General features: G+C 40.4%; 1 protein-coding gene across 1 annotated transcript in view; it reads left to right on the top strand.

The window, feature by feature from the left end:
• Window positions 1-21,535, top strand: part of TTC33 (tetratricopeptide repeat domain 33) — a 38,410-nt gene extending 16,875 nt beyond the window's left edge. Inside the window, exons 3-5 of the mRNA XM_054178481.1 lie at window positions 3,897-3,978; window positions 11,046-11,177; window positions 20,835-21,535. Of these exons, the coding sequence (XP_054034456.1) occupies window positions 3,897-3,978; window positions 11,046-11,177; window positions 20,835-21,185 (565 nt within the window). The 3' untranslated portion in view covers window positions 21,186-21,535. The remainder of the gene's footprint in view (window positions 1-3,896; window positions 3,979-11,045; window positions 11,178-20,834) is intronic.
• The last annotated feature ends 4,318 nt before the right edge of the window (window positions 21,536-25,853 follow it).

Genomic DNA, 25,853 nt, shown 5'->3' with positions numbered 1-25,853 from the left:
GCATACAGTTGGAAATAGGTTATTTCTTTTGACTCCTTAAAATCGGACATTTGTCCATACAATAGTTTTAAATGTTTATGTGGTAAAAATCTAAGTATTTTTCAATGCAGTCTATCTATTAATGTTTCTAAGAGTTAACCAAGTATGTAGTCAGAGATTATAGAGTCTTGTGGTTTTCATGACAAAATTAAATCACCAAAACCCCCACTTAATTGAAGGAAGCATAATACATTCTTTCAGTTTGGCTCTTCCACTCTGAATAATATCCTGGTATCTAAGTTGCAGAGAGATATTGTGCTATTAACCATTTTTACTTAAAAAATACACTTCACATTTTCCTTAATCTATTCTTTGAATCTTTTTGTTCCCCCCAGTCTGGCCCTGCATCATCTCCCAGCTTAAAAAAGGGAAGTCTATTCCTGTAATTAGCATCTACTTTGTTTTTAAATTCTGTTTCCTTTTTATGTATTCTGTATAATTACTGACTAGGGTTCTTTTTCTCTAGTTTCCATAAAAGTCTGAATTTGACCCTACCCTAGATTAAAATTGTTCTAGTTGCTGCTTCTGGTGGCCAGTGACCATTGATACTCATTTTCTGTGATGTGAGTATTTGACAATTACTCATATTACTCTAAAAATGTTGTTTTCCTCATCCTTTCCTGGGCTCCATGTAACCATGTTTTCCCTCATCCTCCTGTAACATCTGATAGTATCAGTATCCCTCTATGTCTTGAAGAATTTCCAGGAGCTAAGCTTCCTCCTGGTGTCTCCTGTCACAGTACTGCTGTGTTCTGCCTCTCTCCTGCAGGCTTATCTCATTTTGTCTTAACTTGACACCATCTCATCTCTTCAGTGTATCTTGAGATATTTCCAGTGTCACTCTGAGCATGCCCTGTCTCAGTTTGTTCTGAAGCATCGATTGTGGCCAACTTGTTGGAGTAAAGATACAGGAATGCATTCCTGTGTGACGTACAATGATGCTTTTTAGCATTTTATATACATACACATGTATGATTTGAAACCTGATCTCTGTGTTAACTTGAACAGGGTTTGTTCTTTTGGTTGGAGGATTCTGGGATGGAAATACAAATTTATTTTAATGATTTTAGTAGTTCCAGAGATCCTGTTTGCCCAGAAGTGGTGAAAAAGTGAAGTATAAGCATGAAATATTTCTCTAAAAAGTTTATCAAGCTGTAATAACACATGCCAAGTCTGTATATCTCCCAGATGGTCAGCAATGTCTGAAGAGTGCAGTTTTAGTACTTTAGAGGAGCTATGGGATATGTTGTTAAATAAAAATGGGCAATATTCATCAAATCCTATACAATGAAGCCATCCCAGATGTATCTAGTTCTCAACAAAGATAATTAACAAGTATAATTAAGTTCTGGTTATAGCTGCATAATTTTTTTGTAGATGTACTATGTTGCTGAAATCAGTGTAAGTGGATAAAATTTAGTATGTCCTTATGCTCACATAGATATTAATTCAAAATTTCAAGTCATGATAGTATTTTATTAAAAATGCTTTGTTTTACTGGGGTTTAGATGCTCAGTTACATTATATAAAGATGAGGGTTTGGCTTTTGCTGGAAATATTAATTTGATAGTCTGTAAAATCAGAATGTGCAAACTTATTAATATTCTGTGATTTCTTTACTGGTACATTAGAGAAGTTTTTTTAAAATAGCTAAAAAATTAATGAGTCTATTTGCAAGATTGTATTTTACTTAAAATTTAAGTCAGACAAAAGATGGTCATATTTAATCTTGAACCATTTATCACTGAGGTTGCTGATGTATAACCCTATATATAGTATAGTGTTATATATATTATATAACCCTATGGAATATATAATATATAATAATACATATATTTTTTATATATATAATATATATATTATGTATCTATAATAATATAACCCTATGGAACCCTAGTGGATTTTCTACTCCAATTCCTGCTTAGTCAAGTTGCTCTGGATGTTGTCAAGTCAAGTTTTGGAAATCTCCAACAATGGAGATATATTTAAACAATTTCATGTCCTTCAGTTTGTGCCTGTTGCTTCTTGTCCTGTCACTTGAGCACAAGCGAGAAGAGTCTGGTTCCATCTTCCTTTACTTCTTGCCCCTCCTCCAAATTGGGTGTTTTTACACTTTTATAAGATCCTCTTAATACTTCCTTTCTCTAGGCTATGTGGTCTTCACTGTCTCAGCCTCTCTTTATGTGACAGATGCTCCAAGCCCTTAATTATCATTATGGCCTGTTGATGATCATTCCAATATGCCCACGGCTCTGTCTTAACTGGGCAGCCCAGTACTTGACCCAGCACACCAGAACTGAGGTAGATCATCTCCCTGTCTGCTGGTGACACTAAGGCAGCTCCGCCTGCTTGTTGGGCTTCTATGCCACAAAGGCATGTTGCTGGCCATGCTCAATTTCTTATCCCATGGGACTCCCAGGTGCAAAGCTAATATCCAATCAGTAGGCCTCCAGCCAGTTAGGATTATTCTTCATTTGGACTAATATCAAAACTTTCTGAAGGTTTACAGCATCATCATTGGACTAATGTGTGATTTTTGTCTCATTCTTGTTTCTGAGATGCTATTTTTTAAGTCATGAGTTTCATGTTCCTTTTTCTGAAGGGACATAAGATTGAAAGCCATGCTATTGTGTGTCAGCTGTGCCACAACATGAGTTCTGAGGCATTGTTAAACCTTGTGCAATTGACCTTAGCCCATCAACTCAGCTCATCCAGACCCTTTGCAGAGCCTTTCTACCCTCAAGCAGATCAATGTTCTCATCCAGTTTAGTGTCACATACAAACTGAGAATACACTCAATATTCCCTCAACTAGATCACTGATAAAGGTACTAAAGACAACTGGCTTCAGTACTAAGCCCTGGGGAACACCACTGTTGTCTGGTCGCCAACTGAATTTAACTCCATTCACCACCAGTCTTTGGGCTCAGTCATCCAGACAGTTCTGAACCCAATGAATTGTTCACCCATCCAAACTGCAAGCATACAGTTTCTTTAGGAGGATGCTGTGGGAAATCATAATATATTGAATAATAAAATTGGATCATAATGGGAGTTTGACTTCAGCTGCTTTTGCTGACCTAGTTGGAGGTATCCCTGTCCCCACTGCAGGACAGGATGACCTTCCAAGCCAGTGCAATCTGTGAACATGTGACACCTCACAGACTCATTAATGTTAATCTGAGGTCTCCTATAGAGCTGAAAGACTTCAATCCCTTAACTGCATTTTACTATGCTGTTGCAGTTTTTCAGTATGGTTGAAAACATGTCTGTGCATTTGTCCAGGTTTTACCTCTCTGTTCAAGACAAAACCCAAATTTTTATTTGTTTTGGTCAACTCTTCTGTTTTGTCCTACTTTCTAGGGAAGGATAACATATTATGAAACTACTGTATACCTTCCCAGAGTTGAGTGATTTCACTATAGTTGTTTATAGTACAGAAATGCAGGAGGGCAGCTGCTATGTTTCAACCTTTTTTATACTGAAAAGAAATACCAAAGTATGGCTGTGGCAAAGCCTGTTTGGTTCAAGTTATATTTCTTTATGCTTAAAGATGATTTTTACAAGAATGAGAATTTAACTCAGTTCAAGATTCCTAGTCTAAAGTTGTCATTTTGTCACCCATTTCCGGTACTGACTTGTAAATTCTCTTGAGGCATGTTGAACAGTTGCACTGGGCAATCCATTTGGTCAGGAGAACAAATAGTACCTGAAAAGAGTTGAGCAGGTCTTACAAGCTTAGAAAAAATTATTAATGCTAATGAGATGCCATGGCTCTTTATTTAGGATGTCAGGATATAACTAGAAATTTCTAATATCTTTAAATCTAGTGAGACTGTAATACTGTTTTAACTGCAGGTACCGAGAGGCTATTCACAAGTGGGATGAAGCACTTCAGTTAACTCCAGAGGATGCTACACTTTATGAGATGAAATCACAGGTAAAGCATGACAATTCTTTATCAGTTTAGAAATTAAAGGAAACATTATGCCTGTAAATTGATCCTGAGCAGTGTAGTGTAGTTGTTGTGCACATGAACTTCAGCGCAATGTAGGTTTTTCAGTTTTCCTAACACAACAGGGTGTCTTTTAACAGGAATTAAAATAGGGCTGTTATTCCAGTCAGTCATAATGAACATCTTTGTTAGGAGATGAACTAGGATGTTACGATGTGGAAAAAGCAACTGAAGTATTTAGAAGTTGTATGGGGAGGGGCAAGGAGAGTCTTACTGTGATGATTTGTCACAGTATCACAGTATCACCAAGGTTGGAAGAGACCTCGAAGATCATCAAGTCCAACCTGTCACCACAGACCTCATGACTAGACCATGGCACCAACTGCCATGCCTAATCCCCTCTCGAACACCTCCAGGGACAGTGACTCCATCACCTCCCTGGGCAGCCCATTCCAATGATGAATGACTCGCTCAGTGAAGAACTTTCTCCTTACCTCAAGGCTAAACTTCCCCTGGCGCAGCTTGAGACTTTGTCCTCTTGTTCTGGTGCTGGTTGCTAGAGAGAAGAGACCAACCCCTTCCTGGCTACAACCACCTTTCAGGTAGTTGTAGAGAGCAGTGAGGTCTCCCCTGAGCCTCCTCTTCTCCAGGCTAAACAATCCCAGCTCCCTCAGCCTCTCCTCATAGGGCTTGTGCTCAAGGCCTCTCCCCAGCCTTGTTACCCTTCTCTGGACACGTTCAAGTGTCTCAATGTCCTTCCTAAACTGAGGGGCCCAGAACTGGACACAGTACTCAAGGTGTGGCCTAACCAATGCAGAGTCCAGGGGCACAATGACCTCCCTGCTCCTGCTGGCTACACTATTCTTAATGCAGGCCAGGATGCCATTGGCCTTCTTGGCCACCTGGGCACACTGCTGGCTCATGTTTAGGCAGCTGTCAATCAGCACCCTCAGGTCCCTCTCTGTTTGGGAGCTCTCCAGCCACTCTGACCCCAGCCTGTAGCTCTGCATGGGGTTGCTGTGGCCAAAGTGCAGCACCTGGCACTTGGACTTGTTGAATGCCATGCGATTGGACTCTGCCCATTTGTCCAGTCAGTCGAGGTCCCTCTGCAGAGCCCTTTCACCCTCTAACTGACCAACATCTGCTCCCAACTTGGTGTCATCTGCAAATTTGCTGATGACTGACTCAATCCCCTCATCCAGATCATCAATGAAGATATTAAAGAGGATGGGGCCCAGCACTGATCCCTGGGGGACGCCACTGGTGACTGGCCTCCAGGTGGATGTGGCACCATTCACCACCAATCTCTGGGCTCGGCCCTCCAGCCAGTTCCTAACCCAGCACAGAGTGTTGCGGTCCAAACCACGAGCTGACAGCTTAGCCAGCAGTTTACTGTGGGGGACGGTGTCAAAGGCCTTGCTGAAGTCCAGGTAGACCACATCCACAGGCCTCCCCACATCCACCAGACGGGTCACTTGATCATAGAAGGAGATCAGGTTGGAGAGGCAGGACCTGCCCTTCCTAAATCCATGTTGGCTGGACCTGAGCCCTTGGCCATCCTTCAGGTGCGCAGTTATTGCCGCCAGGATAATCTGCTCCATCACTTTCCCTGGCACTGAGGTCAGGCTGACCGGCCTGGAGTTTCCGGGTTCCTCCATCCGTCCCTTCTTGTGGATGGGGACCACATTGGCCAGTTTCCAGTCATCTGGGACCTCTCCAGTGAGCCAGGACTGGAGGAAAATGATGGAGAGCAGCTTGGCCAGCTCATCTGCCAGCTCTCTCAGCACCCTAGGATGGATCCCATCCGGTCCCATGGACTTGTGAGTGTCGAAGTGGCTCAGCAGGCCCCGAACTAATTCCTCATGGATTACCAGGGCATTACACTGCTCCCTGACCCCATCACCCAGCTCAGAAGGCCACTTGTCCTGAACTCTTCCCGCCTTGCTGTTAAAAATTGAGGCAAAGTAGGTGTTCAGGACCTCAGTCTTTTCCTCATCTTCATTCACAGTGTTACCCTCCAGGTCCAGTAAGGAGTGGAGGTTCTTCTTGCCCCTCTTTTTAGTGTTAATATATTTGTAAAAATGCTTTTTATTTTCTTGCACAGAGCTGGCCAGCTTCAGTTCCAACTGGGCCTTTGCCTCTCTAATTTTTTTCCTACATAATCTGTCAAATATGACCATTCAAAATCTCCTTGTTCTTTCTAAACTGTTGCCTTAATACTGTCAACCTTAGACAGAGATGCTGTATGCAAAGGATGTGCTGCAGTCTGTTTTCACATTAAGTGTTACATAGGTCAGTCTTGGAAAACACCATTAAACAGAGTATTCTTCCGGTACCAGTTCATTGGAGCCTTTATTTTAAAGCTGTTTTGTGAGGAAAATGCTTGTAGCCATGAACACCTCTGTAAAGCTGTGAGATCAGCGTGTCATTTCAGCATGTCTTTGTGTGGCTTAAATGGCAACAGTGCCAGGCTACATTTTCTTGTTTGTATTGGGAAGCTTTTGTATGCAAAGGTGCAAAACATGCCTTTCTTCAAAAACTATTTTCTTTTGAATTGAGGGTGAGAACAATGAATATGTGGCTTCTTTCAACCATCTGGACAAATAAGAATGGGAAAAATATTTCTAGAATGACAGCTACTTAAAATATGTCTGAAAAATATTTTGTTTAAAGTTAGGAGAAAAAAATGAAGAGAGCCCACATGATACTTCAGTGGAAGTCTTACACAATTTTTTTAAGAAGCTTGCTATATTGTTTAGATTTTAAAAATCTTTCTTTTTGCTGTAATTCTATTCTTGTATAAAAAACCAGTCCCACCTGCCCCCAGAAGAACAGGAAGCAAAGCTGGCTATTTTCCAAAGTTTGTTGACTTTTTTTCCTGGGTGCTATCACATCTCCTTCTCTCAGTCATGTCTGTGAAGATTTTGCAGAAGAATTTAATTGAATAATCTAAGCTCATTTCAATCCAGTAATGCCAAAGCAGGCTGTCTTTTCATAGAGAAGAAGATTCAGATTTTCGTTGGCTTTGTATTTTGTTTGAAAAAACATTTTTTTGACTGTAAAGGTTTTTATTCCTGATCTGTTTGGGGAGAGGTGTAGTGTTGGATTGCTTTGTCATTTTACCATATGTATACAAGCGATCCAGACAGGATCCTTCCTTTCCCTTACCTGTTAAGGATTTGTATGAAGTACCGGTCGGCTGATTTACATGGTGCTCATAGTAACATGCAGTAATTGTTTTACTTTAAATCACTGCATTTTTCCAATGCAGTTCTCTCATTCTGTGTCCTACATGAGGCTGGAAGGTGGGCATATTTCCTCTCCATTTTCTCACTCACCTAAATTTGTAGTCTGTTGTTTCCTCCTAACTTCTAAAGCAGGAGACATACTATCTTTTTGGAAAAAAAAACCAAAAAACCAACAATTTAAAAATCTCTTCATGTTTGTTGCTCAAACTTTCTGGAAATTCTGCAGTGGTACTTTCTCTTAACTTGAGTGCATGCAGAATCAGATCTCTGTTACTTCAATAGCAGATTGATGTTTTTATGGATCTCCTGTATGGTTTAGGTGCCTTGACTCCTGCATACTTAGGGTTCTGTGGTAAAAAAACATCTTAAACATGTAAACCTTCATTGAATATTTACTTGTATTAGGGTGTCTTTGCATCAGTGCTAACTTAAATGAAAGATCTGTCTAGCCTAGTGTCCTGACAACTTCCAACAGTGGATGGCTAGGAAAAATCATACAAGCACGTAGTAATACTTCCCCTGGGATATTTTTCCCAGCCTCCAGCAAGTTTTGGCCCTGGAACTTCTGTGTCTAAAAGTTCTGAGAAGGTTTTGCTTCAACAAATTTGCCTCATTTCATTCTGCTCTCCTGCAAAATTTTAGCATCTACAGAACTATGTGCCAAGGAGTTCCAATTCTTAATTATGCACTATTGGAAGAGACAAAATACTGTAATTCTGCTTTATTTACAGCTTTCCAGATTGCTTCAAAGATTAAGTTTTATAGTTGTTAATTTGTACATGTAAATTTTAACTCCACTGGTAAAGAAATTCTGTCAAGATGTGAAAATGGCACCTACCATATATATATATACACACACACCCCTGTATATATGTGTTGGGTTTTCTTACTATATTTTAAAGATGTAACTATTTTGAATGAAACAGCCCACCTGTATGATTTCTTCTTGGTTGGACAAAAATGAGAGAATGAAAACAATTGTTCAGATAGCAAAGTAAGTTTGCTCTCAGAGGAGGCATGAATGCAGACTAAATTCATGTGAAGGAAGAGAATATTAAAAATGGTACTGTGATGGTAAGGACAATACTACAGATGATTTGGGAAGAAGGCAAAGAGTTCAATTCTGGGTATGTTTAGACTAGCAGTAAGTTATTCGCGATCTGAAATGCAGTGATAGCAGTGTTTCAGGGTAGCTGCATCCTTGAAAATACACCTTACATCTTGCCATGCAGAACTCAAAATTATTATGTTATAATACACTATTTTTATTATATTTTTCAGTTATGTAATAAACACAGAGTTATATGCTCAGGATGAGAAGTTTATGTTGCAGTGAAGTCTACCAGTGTAATTTGTGTAATATACTACCCAGGTGATAATAATCTTTTAGGTATTTAGCATATTAGTGAAATGGAGACCACACTGGACTCTGTGTTACCAGGGGATGATGAATTTGCACATGAATTTGGTGCTTCATCTGGCCATATATTGGGCATGAGACATACACATTTTATGACAAAGGGGATTACAACACATGTGGTTCCTCTCTGGCTTTGTCATGGCCATGTGGCCTGTACAAGTGAAGGGCTGAGCACCTCTTGTTAAATATATACCTACAGAAAACTGTGCTGGTCGTGTTTGTTTGAATTGTTTTTGAATTTTATTGCAGTAGAAAGTACTAGTAGGAAGGACTGAATACTCAGGATGCAGAAAAATGTTCAGGTGACTGTACTTGGAGTTGTTTTCTCTTATAAGAATAAACACATTATGAGATTAATGTAAAAGACAGATGTTAGATGCAGAATGACTTCATCATGGTAGGATGGCCAACTATTGTGGCAATTTAGGCTAGGTGCCTCCTGTTACTGCCACATAAGTTACTCCAGTCCCAAGTGTCCAACTGAGTAAGGAAAACACAGGAAACAACATATTTCTACCCATAAATCCTGTACCCTATAAATTCTCCTGCAAAGTCATTCTCTTCCTCTTTCTTCCTTCTCTGTTCCCATGGGAGATGCTCTCTATCAGCTAATGGTGGGGAAGTATCTGAAGGTCTGTTAGGCCTGTCTAGGCCTAACGCCAGGAGGAGAAGTGGAGGGTAGGTCTCAGACCACCTGGCCAGCCTGAGAGTAGCCTAGCATTAGTGGGGGGGGGGAGGGGACAGGGCAGGAAATAAAGTGCCCTGGGAGGTTTTGGGTCGACCCTTGGGAGGGGAGAAGGGAAGCGTTGGGGGGCCTTTGGGTGTGCTGTAAGGGACTCTGTGCGCTTTGGTATTCTTTGCCACTATGCTTGTAGATCTCTGCAAATCTACAATAGTGTTCATTACAAACTTTGCTTAGAAAGCACAGTCATTGAGAATGGTTGGGAAAAGTGAAAATCACATGACACAGTAGCTGTGGGTTATTTTAAAGAGATTTTTAGTACTTCTAAATTCCAGTGTACAGCCTACTGAATGGAATTAAAGAGAAACCATAAAGGTAGTCTTTAGAAAAGTTTAGGAGCATAGATCCAAAGGATGGTGGTTTTTTAATGGTGATTTTTTGTTTGCTTGTTTTGTGTTTTTTTGAAGCTGTGCTTCCTGTATTTCTTGAGGGTAAGATGACTTTCTGTAGTAAGGCAAATACTTTGTTAATTAAATACTGAACATTATTGCATTTGAATCTTCCTCTACTCCACACTCACATTTATTTAATATATCATAGCACAGGAAGGTTAAATAAGTGCTTTTTTGCACTTCAGCAACAGTCCTAATATGTTCTAATATTATTCATCATGCTTGTGGGTAAGTTGGGATGAAAGTGGTTGCCCACACATGAGTCTTACTCTTGTGGTTGACATTCTCATCAGACTATAGGAATGTAGTTGTCATTTGTTTCTTGTACTGGTATCTGTCACCATAGTATGTGGGTGTTTGAAGTCATGATCTCAGAGTGATGCAGATCTTCAGGTAATTTGCCAATTTCATGGTGGTCTTGGAAAAATAAGGCAAGCTTTGAGCCACATTATGTATCATTAACTGTGATTTGTAGGCTTAGTTATGAAGATTCAATTCAAGGAGTAAAATGCTATGATAACAGTCTGATACTAACCTGTGCTACTGAGTAAAAGAGATCTCCATATGCAGAAACCGCTTTTTGTTTGTTTATGTGAGTTTGTGGTGGTGGTGGTTTTGTTTGTTTGTTTCTTGGTTTGGTTTTGGTGTTTGATTTTTTTTTGGTTTGTTTTTAAGTGTAAATGACGTCGAAGTTAGGCTTTGCTATTGCAGAATGCTTGCTCTCCAAATACAACAGTCATTGGTAAGGGCAGTTTCCACACAGAATTTCATGGATTGTTTCTATTTATCCTGTGTACTGCAACTGTATTGATAGATCCCAGTCTTCTATTAAAAAGAACAAATACAACCCAGGAGTTTTTCAACAATACTTGCTTGTGTACTGCGGTTAATTCTCAGTGTGCTTGTGCTTCACTGTATTCTGCTCTGCCTTTACAGGGTGTGGGGTTTGTGGGGAGGAAGGGAGAAGGAGGGACACCTTTGGGAGCAATTAATGTGCTTGTAATAGGGTTGCTTAAATAGTTCAGATGAGTCATTCTCTAGCATGCTTGTTTCTCTCTGTGGGCTATGGAATGAGACTGGGTGACTATCTGGTATTAGACAACTAACTTTTAAACTAGAGAAAGCTACATAAGAGGAACCTGCCCTTGGTTATTGAAACAATGGTGATTGTCTGGGTAATCACAGAAAACATAAAGCTGTTTTGAGTTTTGCTTATTCATATCCCTCTTATTTTTGTTTTCCTGTCGTAGGTCCTGATGTCTTTGCATGAAATGTTCCCAGCAGTGCATGCAGCAGAAATGGCTGTCCAGAGAAACCCACGTTCCTGGGATGCTTGGCAGACTTTGGGACGTGCCCAGCTTGGATTAGGAGAGATAGCGCTGGTAGGAAAATGAACAACATTAATATGCTAGGCTTGTAAACCACATCCTCTGAATTGTGTGTAAGAGAATGAAAGTACAGAAATATTAAGGTAGTGAATATCCTTATGCAACCTGAAAGTAGGCGAGGAAAAAGATTGTTATTTGTCTGCAGTATTCCTTCTGCTTTGTTGTTTTTCACAAATGCTTCTGTGTGTTTTTTGTTGCTGGGCTTGTGGAAGACCTGTCTGGCTCAAAGCCATTTGTGTTATATACTTTATCTATGTGGTAGCAATAGAATAATTATGTTGACATAACTGCATGTACTACATTCTGGGTACTGTACTGCTACAGCACAGTTCACCCTAGTTGAAAGATGAGAGTACTGTGGAGTGCCAGTTGATAGTGAGGAGCAGTATTAAAAAACAAAACCAACAAAACAATAGGAATAACATAAGATAAAAGCTGTGTGTTACAGATGTGTAGTGTGCTATTACAGGCTGTGCAGTATCATAATTTGAAAAACAAAACCATGCATCTCTGCATCACAGAACTAGTGATGTTACATGGCTTTCGTGATGAGAAGGTAAGAACAGATGGTCTGTCTTGCTTGGTCTACAATCTACAATGCTTTTTTCACTTCTAAGTATCTGAAATTGTCATTGTAAATTATGTCTGAGTTTTTAAAACTCATTAGTCTTAGAGAATTCCAATTTTTATTTCTCTCAAGGATCCAAGGTAACAGACACTGCTTATTCTGTAAAAAGTGCTAGTTGCTGTAATGTGAATTATAGGTATTGGTATACAAAAACTCGTTAGACCACCAGGTCTGCTCACCACATCCTATAAGCTTTGTCTGTATTAGCAAGTCACATCACACCAGTAGGAGTGTATATCTTATTAGTGCTGGAGACCTGGTGTTCACATTGTTTTCATGTTGTTGTACTTCAGAGTAGCAATTTGGGTGCTTTCTTGGAGTGCATTGTCAAGCTTAATCAGAAAGGAATCTAATTTATGTAGTCTGGGACTATTCCATCATGCAAACCAAAGCATGTTAAGTGGAAGCAATCAGAGATTTACATCAAAGCATGTTATTCATCTGAAACAAAACACTGCAGTAGGTGCTCCTGTAATTGTTACATTGACCTTTCTGTCTGTGAAGAGAATGGGTGGAGGAGTTATTACCAGGGCCAGGTAAGATCATATTGGAGTTTTGCTTTTCTGACTTTAAGGCATATTGACCTGTCTTCTGATGAATATGTTCTTAGGTACAGAGAAGAACTTGATGATTTATTCTGAAATGCAGATAATATGCATAATTTATTTTTGAACCAAGCAATTTTTAAGGGATCTTTAAAAGTCAAGACTGGAGGAGTCTTAAAAGCTCAAATTATTTAATAACTATTGAACTCAAAAGGCTTACTGATGAGGTGATCTAAGTCATAGAATCATAGAATGGTTTGGGTTGGAAGGGACCTTCAGAGGTAATCTAGTCCAACCTCTCTGCACTGAGCAGGGACATTTGCCACCATATCAGGTTTCCCGGAGCCTTATCAAGCATGAGCTTGAATATCTTCTGGGATGGGGCCTCAACTACCTCCCTGGGCAATCTGTTCCACTGTTCCACTACCCTCATAGTAAAGAACTTGTTCCTAACATCCAATCTAAGTCTGCTTTTCTCTAATTTCAAACCTTGCCCCTTGTCCTATCACTACAGAACTTTGTAAACAGTCTCTCTTCATCCTTCTTGTGGGCCCCCTTTCGGTACTGTAAGGTTGCTATTAGGCCTCCTCAGAGCCTTCTCTTCTCCAGGCTGGACAAGCCTCAGCATGTCCTCACAGGGCTGGCGTTCTAGACCCAAATCATTTTTGTGGCCTTCCTCTAGACCCACTTCATCAGGTCCATGTCCTTCCTGTATTGAGGGCTCTAGAGTTGGATGGAGTACTTCAGGTGAGGTCTTACCAGAGAAGAGTAAAGTAGCAGAATCACTTCTCTGGATCTGCTGGCCACACATCTTTTCATGCAGCCCAGGATGTGATTTGCCTTCTGGGCTACAAGTGCACATTGTAGGCTCATGTCCAGCTTCTCATCCACCAGAACTCCCAAGCCCTTTTCTGAGGAGCTGCTTTCTATCACCTCATCCCTCATCCTGTATTGATAATGAGGATTGTTTTGGCCTAGGTGCAGGACCCTCTACTTGGTCTTGTGGAAGTTCATGAGGGCCCACCTCTCCAGCTTGTCTAGGTCCCTCTGGATGATATCCTGTCTCTCTAGCATATCAACAGCACCAGCTACCTTGGTGTCATCTGCAAACTTGCTGATGGCGTACTCAATCTCACTCCATATCATTGATAAAAGTATTAAACAGCATAGGTCCCGGTATGGACCCTGAGGGACACCACTTTTCACCAGTGTCCATCTGAACTTCAAGCCATTGACCAGTACTCTCTGGATGTGATCCAGCCAATTCCTTATTCACTAAACAATCCACCCATCAAGCCCTCATCTCTCCAACTTGGCAAGTAGGATGTTATGGAGGACCACAACAAAGGCCTTGCAGAAGTCCGGATAGATGACACCCAAAGGTCATCCCTTGTCCACTGATGTAGTCACTCTGCATTGGAAGGCTGCTAGGTTCATCAGGCAGAATTTGCCCTTACTGAGGCCACACTGATTGCCTTTGATCACCTCCCTGGCCTCTGTGTGCCTTTTCAGAGCTCCTAGGAGAATTCACTCCACAATATTCCCAGGCACAGAGGTGAGGCTGAAAGCTCAGTAATTCCCAAGGTCCTTCTTTCTACCCTTTGTAAAAATGGGCACAACATTTCCTTTCTTCCAGTCTTCAGAGGCAAGTTTTCTTTCACATTCCTTTTTCTGTTGATGTACCTGTAGAAGCCTTTGTTATTCTTTGCATTGCTTGCCAAGTTCAGCTCCAGCCATGCCCTGCCCTTCCTGGCCTCATCCCTACACAGTTGGGCAGCATCTCTCTACTTTTCCCAGGATACCTGTCTGTGCTTCCACTGCCTGTGCAGTTCCTTCTTGCCTTTTAGTTTGACCAGCAGGTCTCTTCCCTTCCTTGCTAGATTTCTTACACATAGGAATCAAGAGCTCTTGTGTTCTGTGGAACATGTTCTTAAAGATCTGCCAGCTCTGTTCTTCTCCCTTGCCCTTGAGAACCATTTCCCAGGGTGTCCTATTGACTAACTCCCTGAAAATTTGCTTTTCTGAAATTCAGGGTCCTGTCTATGCTCCTTGACTGATTTGTGTTCCCTTAGTATGGTGAATTCCACCAGTAAATGATCGCTGCCTCCAGTCTTGACATTCCTGATGAACTTGCCTGCACTGGTGACCAACAGATCCAGTAGGGTTCATCAAGGTGCTCCATGAGCAGGAATAATAATAATTCTAATCAAGTAAAATATAATGGAAGTGACACAAGACACAAATGGTTCACCAGACACTGCCAACACGTGACCCTTGCTGTGTCCCAAAAGCCTTCCCCTGGTATAGTGTGATATCAAATACCCCACTGGCTGGCTCAGATAGCTATCCTGGGTGTGTACCCTCCCAAATTCTTGTGCAGAAAATTTACTTCATGCTAGTGGAACTCAGGACCTTCCATTACCTTGATTTTCTGATTTTTCACTGCATTATATTTGTTAAAAACAAAAGTTAATAAGACATAAATGTCAGGGCTTTTTCTTTAAGATTTAGGAACTACGGCCCTCCTCAAGAGTAGTTTCAGTTTCTTTGTTTCATTTCTCCCTCACTGACATCTGTCTTCACTACCCACATCCTGTCAAATGGTCTGTTCAAAATATTTTTATTACTTTGCAATGAATTATGCACTCCTTCCTAGGAAAAAACAATTTACTGTATCTTAATTCCAAGTTTCTCTAAAATACAGCTTCCAAACAAATCTAATTTATATTATGAGCTGCAGAATATATGAATTTCTTATTTTAAAAAACAAAATAAAAGTTTCATTTTGGTTTTGTCAGACTTGAGACAGAGTGAGATAAATCGGTCCCTGTTTATTTAGCTTTTATAAAAGCCCTTTGTTCTTTTTGTTCTTTTATAAAAGCCCTTTGTTCTTTTTGTTCTTTTTACTACATAGGGTAATTCTACAGTAATGTTTAAATTTTACAAACCAGTTTGGAAAAGCACACTGGAGTAAACCTTGCAATGTGAATGCAGGAACTGTAGAAATGTAGTTGGGGTTGGCACAGTTTCTCTCATTTAATTGTAAATGTTTGTATTTACTAATGATACTTACTGTGTTGGCGATGACAAGCAGTGACAGTTTCATCAGTTTGAAAAACAGCATTTAAAATCCCTAACAAACCAACTGAAAGTGACTGAGTCTCCCACCTTGGGGAAATTCCTAAGACATGGAGACATGCTCATGGAGCCAGCTCCAGATGGCCCTGTTTGAGCAAGGCATAGGCTCAGATACACTCGAAAGGTCCCAATAAACCTTAACTATTCTGTGACTTCCCTCATTGTGGGCTGGGACCTCTGTGTGAGTATTGGGGATTTTAAAGTTAACTGGGCAGTTGTGTAAATATGAATGGATCGTGCATGCTTTTTGTTTAATGCCTTGAAGATGTAGTTCACATTATTGTTAGCAAGTAGTTAGTGGTTTAGCAGTCTCCAACTGTGGCAGTACGTTTTGTAGAAGGAATGAGGTCTTGACAAGACGATCATCAGATCAGCCCTTTGGTTCCTCTTGAAATAAACTCTTTTAGGTCTCTTACATAATGATGGTAGTTATGTACGAGCAAAGAGAGGAATTACTGCATTGTACAGGAATTCAGCTAATTAGCATAACTTATTCTGAGAGGATTTTTCAAAATGTTAATGTGTAGACATGTAAATATTTTGATAATCAAAAGGAAACTGTTGGTTGGCTTTTCATTGAAAAGCAGTTAAGTCTCTTGCTTCTGCAGTTTCCATTTCATGACAGTGTAATTTTATTTTATGTGTTTGACCACTGTTAGAATTCATATTCTGATAACCCACCTAATGGTGTTTTTTTAATGCATGAAAACATCTTCTGCTCGAGGTGATTTTTATTTTCAGCCAAGAAAACAGAAGGGCAGGCAAGTCTCCAACACTTTAATTGCTCTTTCTACTTAATTTCTGCCAAGTGTACTCATCTCTTGCAAGCATTTCCTGAGAGAGAGAGAGAGCTGGCATCCCCTGTTAGCTACTCTTGCCAGATGCTCAGAACTTTTAAGGCTTTAACCATGATGAAGTCCATCTTCTTAACATTTAGACCTTGTAATTTAGTATTAGCTAAAGCAGATGCAGGCCATATGATGAACTGGGAAGAAGTTGTGTTACCATTATTTTTAAAATTCTTCATAATAATGTTAGCAGTATGATTTGGTAATAAGTAAATGTTTTCCACCCTCCTGCACTGGTTAGGCCGCACCTCGAGTACTGTGTCCAGTTCTGGGCCCCTCAGTTTAGGAAGGATGTTGACTTGCTGGAACGAGTCCAGAGAAGAGCAGCAAAGTTGGTGAGGGGTTTGGAACATAAGCCCTACGAGGAGAGGCTGAGGGAGCTGGGGTTGCTTAGCCTGGAGAAGAGGAGACTCAGGGGTGACCTTCTTGCTCTCTACAACTACCTGAAGGGAGGTTGTAGACAGACGGATGTTGGTCTCTTCTCCCAGGCAAGCAGTACCAGAACAAGAGGACACAGTCTCAGGCTGCGCCAGGGGAGGTTCAGGCTGGATGTTAGGAAAAAGTTCTATACAGAGAGAGTGATTGCACATTGGAATGGGCTGCCTGGGGAGGTAGTGGAGTCGCCATCACTGGAGGTGTTCAGGAGGAGACTTGATGGGGTGCTTGGTGCTATGGGTTAGTTGTTTGGGTGGCTTGGATTGGTTGGACACAATGATCTTGAAGGTCTCTTCCAACCTGGTTTATTCTATGTATGTATGTATGTATGTATTCTATGTATTCTATTCTATCCTGGGGTGCATTAAGAAAAGTGTGTTCAGCAGATCGAGGGAGGTTCTTCTTGCCCTCTACTCTGCCCTTGTGAGACCTCCCCACTTCAGGAGGGACAGGGATCGGCTGGAGAGAGTCTAATGGAGAGCTGCCTGGATGATTAAGGGACTGGAGCATGTGCCCTATGATGAGAGTGAGAGACTTGGGGCTATTCAGTCTGGAGAAGAGAACACTGAGAGGGGATTTAATAAATGTCTATAAATATCTGAGGGCTGGGTGTCAAGAGGGAGGGGACAGGCTCTTCTCAGTTGCAGCCTATGATAGGACTAGGGGTAATGGATATAAACTACAGCACAGGAGGTTCCACCTCAACATGAGGGGGAACTCTATAAGCACTGCAACAGGCTGCTCAGAGGTTGTGGAGTCTTCTTCTCTGGACACTTTCAAGACCCTTCTGGATGTGTTCCTGTGCAGCCTGTGCTAGATTCTATGGTCCTGCTTTGGCAGGAGGGTTGGACTCAGAGATCACCAGAGGTCCTCTAACATCCTGTGATCTTGTGATCATAATGATAACAATGATGATAATAAATAACGCTAATTATTATAATGATGATGATGATGATGGTAACAACAACGTAATAGTTGTTATTTTTGTTGCTCTTACATTTATTTATAAAACTACCACACATAAAAAGATGCTCATTTTATGTTGTATGAATCATCAGGGCAGCTTCTAAGCTTATCAAACATTACTTTGTATTTCATCATCATGTTTCATTATCATGTTGAATGTTGCTTATTGTGCAAAACATAACTATGGAGACAGGCTTTAATTTTGTGGAAAGTTTAAAATCAGGTGACCCTTGTTTATATCTAGTAGTTAACAGATACACAAAAGAGGAGCATTTATTGTTTCCTTTTAGCTCATATATCCCTGGAAATTAAAAACTCACGAAGTTGACTAAAAGTGCACTGTTCTGCAAGAATTTAGACTTCACTCTGCCTACTGTTTAGAGTTCAGCATGCTCCTACACTTCAGAGCTGGCTGCAGACCAATAGTAAAGTATTTTGTTTTTATTTTTTCCCTGGAACTGAAAGGCTGCCTTTTGCAACAGCATTAATACTGCTAGTGTAATCAGCATTTCTTAAATCTGATGTGTCTCTTTTCTCTGCTGAGTTCACATTGTATGGAGTTTGTGTATTATTCTGTGCCAGCAGAAAGATGAATTAGCAGTTCAGTGAAGATGAAAAGTTGTGATTTTTCAGATTAATTTGTGTGCTTTACATGGTTATAAATTATAACAGAATATAGAATTTGATGGTCATTCATATGTCTTTAAAGTCTTTATGTATGTGTTGCTAAAACTCCTTCCAAATGCAATCCAGATCCTTATCAGTCTTTTCCCACCTCACAGGAAGGCTTCTGCTCATTGTCACACAAGAGTTTGTTCACTCAGGTAGACATTTCCTTATCTGGCCAAGTGATTATACATGTGAAATACACACATGCTTGTGTGTACATGCACATAAGTCTTAGTAAGTTAGGTCAGTTTTGACCTTTTCACTCTTAATATAACTATAAATACAGAGTGAAGTTGTAGTTTTGGTCTAATATATCTCTTCTAACTGCCAAACACCATATCCAGTGGATTAGATAGTCCTGGGATTTATATATAACAGCTTCTGTGTTGAATGTTTGTAGTTGTGAGACTTTCCCAATTGAGCTGAAAGACAGAATAAACAGTATCAACTATGCTTAACTGTATTAATAATACATGGTTTATAAGACTATAGGAGTTATTTCTTAGAGAAACTCTCAAAGTCAAGAATTTATTTGTATACTTTTGCCCATTCAGGTAAGTGTGTTTGCAATCTCAAACTTCATACAGAAGCTGCTTATCATGGGGGTAGGATTATTATAGGATTTGGTGTGTATGTGAAGTGACTAAAGCACCAATATTAGTGATACTTTAAATCCAAGTTATCATTTTTCTCTGTTTCTTTAAACCATACCTGTCTGCTTTTATCTTCCTGCACATCTGATGACAGAAGAAAAATGAAATATAAAAACATAAAAATGAAAAGTAATTTTTGCTTTTACCTTTTTAATAATGGTATTACTTTTGATATTCAAACTCTCAACCCACCACAGTGCCCTTGTTTCCAGGTAGCTGATTTACTCATGAATTCTTGGTACTTTCAGACACTTGTATACACAGCTGTTGTGGTAGGTTGAAGATTCCCCCCAACATTAGAATTGCCAGGCAGGCCCAGTTGGAAGCAAATGAAGCTGTATTTACAAGTAAAACTACAGTCTACAATGGAATGCAATGAATATGTACAAAATACACAGTATTTATGATATTTACAGGTATTTGCAATCTAATAAACAGCACAAGAACCCCCCTGGCCAAAAACCAGGGCAGCTGCTCCCTGCCCCCCTCCTTACTTCCCTGGACACAAAGGCACAAGTGAAAGAGCAGAGAGCTGTTAGAACTTAGCCAAAACAATGCAGCCAAGGTCAAGCAGAAGCCACCTGGCCTGTATCAGGAACAGTGTGGCCAGCAGGAGCAGGGAGGTCATTCTGCCCCTGTACACTGCACTGATTAGGCCACACCTTGAGTCCTGTGTCCAGTTCCGGGCCCCTCAGTTTAGGAAGGATGCTGACTTGCTGGAATGTGTCCAGAGAAGGGCAACAAAGTTGGTGAGGGGTTTGGAACACAAGCCCTAGGAAGAGAGGCTGAGGGAGCTGGGGTTGATTAGCCTGGAGAAGAGGAGGCTCAGGGGAGATGTTATTGCTCTCCACAGCTACCTGAAGGGAGGTTGTAGACAGATGGATGTTGGTCTCTTCTCCCAGGCAGCCAGTACCAGAACAAGAGGACACAGTCTCAAGCTGCACCAGGGGAGGTTCAGACTGGCTATTAGGAAGAAATTCTACACAGAGAGAGTGATTGCCCATTGGAATGGGCTGCCCAGGGAGGTGGTGGGAGTCACCATCATTGGAGGTGTTTAGGAGGAGACTTGATAGGGTGCTTGGTTGCATGGATTAGTTGATTAGGTGGTGTTGGATGATGGGTTGGATGCGATGATCTTGAAGGTCTCTTCCAACCTGGTCTGGTCTATTCTATTCTATTCTATAGCACTGTTTCACTGGCACTTGAGCAGATTCATTGGCTGGCTGCATATGCAAGCAGAAAGCTATTCTATTCTATTCTATTCTATTCTATTCTATTCTATTCTATTCTATTCTATTCTATTCTATTCTATTCTATTCTATTCTATTCTATTCTATTCTATTCTATTCTATTCTATTCTATTCTATTCTATCCTTTCTCCTAGAGCAAAGAAGCCAAAGGAGTGAGAGATTGTTAACCAAACTAATTCTTACAGTAGATAATCTCTCTAATGGGATTGTTTAGAACTATCATAATTTTCCTTTTTGCATCCAGTGGTGATTTATTTACATTTTACTACTTTCTGTTCTGGATCTGTGGAAAATTTTAAAGGTACAGCCTAAAACTACCACAGGTGTTTGTAGGTATCACTGCTACAGAACCGCTAGCTGAGGGAGGGTTGTTCCATTGAAGACAGACTGGAGTAGAATTGCTTGTGTCTTTGTTTGAATGTTGAACAAAATTTTTTTGTTACTGGTTTTAATTTCTGTAATGAAAGATTTAGGCTTTAAAGTGTCCAATCCTTGTTTTTTCCCCTGTTCTGTTTATAGGCGATTAGAAGTTTCCAGGTTTCCTTACACATCTTTCCAATGAACCCTGAAGTATGGAAAGAAGACCTTTCATGGGCAAGAAAACTACATGAACAGCAGAAGGCAACAAAGGCTGAGGCAGTGCAGCCACTGGCAAAAGAAAAAGAACTTGCAGAAGATTCAATCCCAGAATATGATTTTGAAAGCGACGAAATTGTGGCAGTCTGTGCTGCCATCGCAGAGAAGGAGAAAGCTCTGTCAGCAGCTAAAACGGCAGTAATCGTGTCTGCTTCAGGCACAGTACAGACTGTTACTGAGAAGGAGAATTGTCCTGCAGCTCCTGATGAAACCCTTTTCATCAGAGCTCGATAGGGCAGCTGTTTTTAGGCTGTTACGGTGTTTTAAGAAATAGTGTTATTTATTCTATGGGGCTTGCTTTGGTTTGGGGCTTTTCTTTAAAGCAGTGGGAGAGCCTTCAGAAGTTAAAGAATTGAAGTTATTTTTCCTTTGTGAATTGAAAAAGCAGTGACCCGAGTTGTTCCATCCATAGTTCTGGAGAAGAAAGCCAAGAGTTGCTTCTAAAAATCTTACAAACAAAAGTAATGTTAAAATGCTTTACTGCAGTCTTAACAGCAGCTTTCATCTTCATGTATTTCATAATTTTACAAGTTGATGTCTACATTTTCCCAGTAATTAATAAGCTTTTATGTAAACTGTTAAAAAAGGGGATTAAAAAAAATAAATCTATTTCAGTGTCTCTTCATTAGCATTAAATTTCTTGTATATTCTAATGTGAACTCCTCTCAGTCATCAGAAGTATTTATTTTCATTGATTACTTTTTCTAATGGTAAGTTTCCTATGAAGCAGAGATGTGTGCGTGACACACACACTCATGTGTGCGTGAACCCTGGAGAAGAGGAGACTCAGGGGTGACCTTATTACTCTCTACAACTACCTGAAGGGAGGTTGTAGACAGACGGATGTTGGTCTCTTCTCCCAGGTGGCCAGTACCAGAACAAGAGGACACAGTCTCAGGCTGCACCAGGGGAGGTTTAGGCTGGATGTTAGGAAGAAGTTCTATACAGAGAGAGTGATTGCACATTGGAATGGGCTGCCTGGGGAGGTGGTGGAGTCGCCATCACTGGAGGTTTTCAGGAGGAGACTTGATGGGGTGCTTGGTGCCGTGGGTTAGTTGTTTGGGTGGTGTTGGATTGGTTGATGGGTTGGACGCGGTGATCTTGAAGGTCTCTTCCAAACTGGTTTATTCTATGTATTCTATGTATTCTGTATGTGATTGAGCTAGCATCTGCTTGGTAGTCAAATGAAGTTACTTCAAAAGGAAATCATGTTGCTGAAGAAGCATATTGATTTTTTTTGCAAGAGAAGTTGTATCACAGAAAAATTATTTCTCAGATCATTCTCTCATCTGAGCAACTTTATTTAAGAGAACACTTACAGTCTTTGTAAAAAAAATTAATTATCCCTTTCAAAAGCTTGATTGTCCTGTTGTGGTTTACTGAGTTTTAATTAATTTCTGAAAGATTCTTCCTGAATATATTTTTGTATATATGCAAATTTTGAGATCTGTGCAGGAGCACACACACACAAAATTTACATTTTTTGATGTCTCTCAAGTATTCAAAATAATTATTGATTACAGTGACTAAAAAAATATTAAGAAACATAAAACATCACCATGCCACATGCTTATTTACTCATTCAGTTCAGAAATAGATCTAAAATGCTTACTGAATAGGCATTTCATTAAGAATTGGTTTGATAGGCCATTTGGCATGTTTCAGCTGAATAATTTCTTACTCTTGTTTTTCCTGACAACTTGAATAATACAGTTTATTCAGCCATAAGGAAGAGTCAGCATGGGAAGGGTTTGGACAGACTTACTCAAGACAAGACATTCTTTGGCTAGGAAGGGACTGTGTGAAAAACTGTAAGGTATATTTTCATTTTGGAGGAGCTTTGCTATAATCCAACATCATTTCTTTCTTTGCATTTCATACTTACACCACTGTTCTGTATTTAGTGATACAGGAGGCACTGCCTCCCTCCTTTCAGAGGTAGATATTATCACAGAATCTGTTCCCACTGAAATGATTCACAAAATTCTTGCTGTCTTCAGCGCTGCTGGGTCAGACCTGTGGAGAGGTGCGCATCTACACCATCAGGCAGAATGGCCATTCAGAGTCTAGGGGTTGGTTGTTTCCATCCCTTGTACTAGATGTGTTCCAATTAGATCAGGTTATGAATTCTAGGTCTTGTCTGGACGGTAGTGTTTTGTAAAGCACTGTAGAGCTGGTGAGTTCTCATAACCTTGTTCTTCTCAAACTGGAAAAAAATTTAAACCCTGAGAATTTAAACATTGCTTTTTATAGAGCATGCCGTGTTCTGCATGTATGGAAATGGAATTTTTTTTATCTTTTCAAATAAAATACTGCTGCTTAATGATGCTTGTTTGTTCTTTTGGTCATAATAAGAATAAGGGTTACCACTGACCTTTTAAAAATGTTACTCATCTAATCAGTTGACTTCTGTCTCTAGTGAATATGTTGCTGAATTACAGTATGAAGAAAAAAGACATCTTGGCAAAAAGTGTGCTCAGTGCTTTTAAATTTCTCAGGGGTATCCCAATGAGAGTAGCTCAAAGGAGGAGGCTTTTCGTATGAAAAATAGGGTATCTGTGAAGCACAGTCCCACTTTGTCATCAGGAATTTGTTTTTATTGTCACTAGTGGCAGTGGCTGCAGTAGCTTCTTTGTGTTTGCTTTCCATGAGGCATATAGTAGAACACTGAAGTGTTTCAATGTCATTAAAGGGGAAACCTCAACAGTAGATTAGGTGGAATAATTTTCATTAAGTTTGCAATTAAACATTTAAATATTTTTTCCCCTTTGAATCTCTTTATATCCACTGGAAAGAAATACACAGCCTCAGAGTACCATTCATATTCTTTGTGTTAGATAGTATCTTAAGAGAGTTGAATTAGCCTCCCGGGATGCCTGATTACTTCCATTGACTGCAAGTGAAGCAAAAGAACTGACTGACAGTTAGCATCAAATACTGATACATGGCAGATGAATTCCACAGACGGAGATAAGTTTTTAGAGATACCTGAGATTTTTCTAACAGTACTAGAGGGTAAAAAAAGTATGGCTCAGATAACAATGGCTCTAATTTGATACCCTAATTGATCATAAAATCACAGAATGGCTTAGGTTGGAGGGAGCTCAGAGATCGTGTACACCAACTCCCTGCCATGGGCAGGGACACCTCTCAACTAGACTTGGTTGTTCAAGGCCCCATCCAGTCTGCTCTTAAACACCTCCAGGGAGGGGGCATCCACAACCACTCTGGGCAACCTATTCCAGAGTCTCACCCACCCTTGTTCTGAAACACTAAGATCCAGTCTAAACCTCCTCACCCTCAGCTTAAAACATGATTTTATTCATTTGCTTCTGAGTTGGTCTGGCTAAAAGTTAATGCTGGGGGGGGGGAAACTTCAACCCACCACAGCCCATGTCCTGTCACTAGTCATGCTTTGAGAAAGTCCCTCTCTAGATTTCTGTCAGGGTCCCCTGTAGATTCCCTTCAAGTACTGGTAGGCAGATATAAGGTCCCCCTGGAGTCTTCTCTGAACAACCCCAGCTGCCTCAGCATGTCCTCATAGCAGAGGTGCTCTTCAGTCATTCTTGTGACCCTCCCTCCTCTGGACTTTGCTGCAACAGTTCTATGTCCTTATGCTTTGATTTAGATTGCATTTTGAAAGTAGTTGTGGAAGGGAAAAAAGCAAATGTATCAGTTTCCTCTAATTTTCTAGTTTCTGAAAGTTGTCAGAATATCTGTTGGTGTTGAGGACCAAAATTAGAGAGGTATCATTGGAAAGTTACTTAGCCATACAAAGTAAGTGCCCCCAAACCTAAAAACCAAGAAGGAGTTAAGAACTAGTATAGAGGGCAAATGCTCTCTGCATTTATTTTGAGGCCATACAATGTCTATAAAACTATACAATAGCTATGAATATATCTATAAGCATAGTTGGGACTGGGACACATGAAAACAGAAGCCTGTGGGCTTGGTTTATTGGCACGTTACAGTCAATGTGTATTTATTGCAGGTCAGCATCATGTTAATGTTATGTTCATGAAAAGATTTGAGTCCTTGCCCTGTATTTCCAGAGAGAGGGCTAGTTTAGAAGCAGGAGCAGCTTATAAGCATGGATAATTGCTGGATCTTGACAGATGTGCTAGGCTGGTATTGAGGGTTGATTTTCTAAGAGGTACAACTCTAAGAGATCTGAGGATAAATTGTGAAGGGGAAAGATTAAAGGTGTGGAATGACTTTACTATTTGGGTTCCGAAGGCAGATGATTTAGACCTCAGTTGGTGCATAAACTTGGCAAGTCGAGGCCTAGCAGGAGAGTTATACAGTAGCCCTCAGAGTAGATGTGCTCGAAGTAGAAAAGATGTGTAGCAGTATCTAGGAGCAAGAACTACAAACTTTCTAGAAAAGTTTCTTGGTTAGGATGGTGTCATTTGAAGATAGTGGATTAACACTGATTTTGTTAGTGCTTTGGCATTGCACCTGTAGCACAAGTTTGGGTTAGGCAGCATTAAGCATTACAGACAGCAGAGATGTATGAGTTTGATTTAAAACAGGATCCCGCCCACCAGTGTGGTCTGAGCCCTCTGTCAGTATATCCTGTAAAACCTGGGCTTGATTGCAATGATAACTTTAATTTGAATCTCTGATAAATAATAAATTTACAAATGCTCAAAAAACCCCCCAGTGCCTTATAGATACTGTCATCCTGCCTGTGCATATCCTTCAAGGTGTGCCACAGGCTTAAACTGAGTTAGGGCTTGGATTTAGAATTTGATACAGAGGTGGGAGGTCTTAGGAGTACTTCTGGATGGAAAGGGCCCCTTTCAGGCAGTGGTATGGGACATGTGGGCAGGACATGCTGCTGGAAGTGAGGAAGTGGGTCTGCCAGCCACAGGACTAGTGGGATGAAGTCAGGAAGATAGA

This window comes from Dryobates pubescens, chromosome Z (genome assembly GCF_014839835.1).
Source record: "Dryobates pubescens isolate bDryPub1 chromosome Z, bDryPub1.pri, whole genome shotgun sequence".
NCBI classification, from domain to species: Eukaryota; Metazoa; Chordata; class Aves; order Piciformes; family Picidae; genus Dryobates; species Dryobates pubescens.
This window is presented reverse-complemented; position numbering and strand designations above follow the sequence as displayed.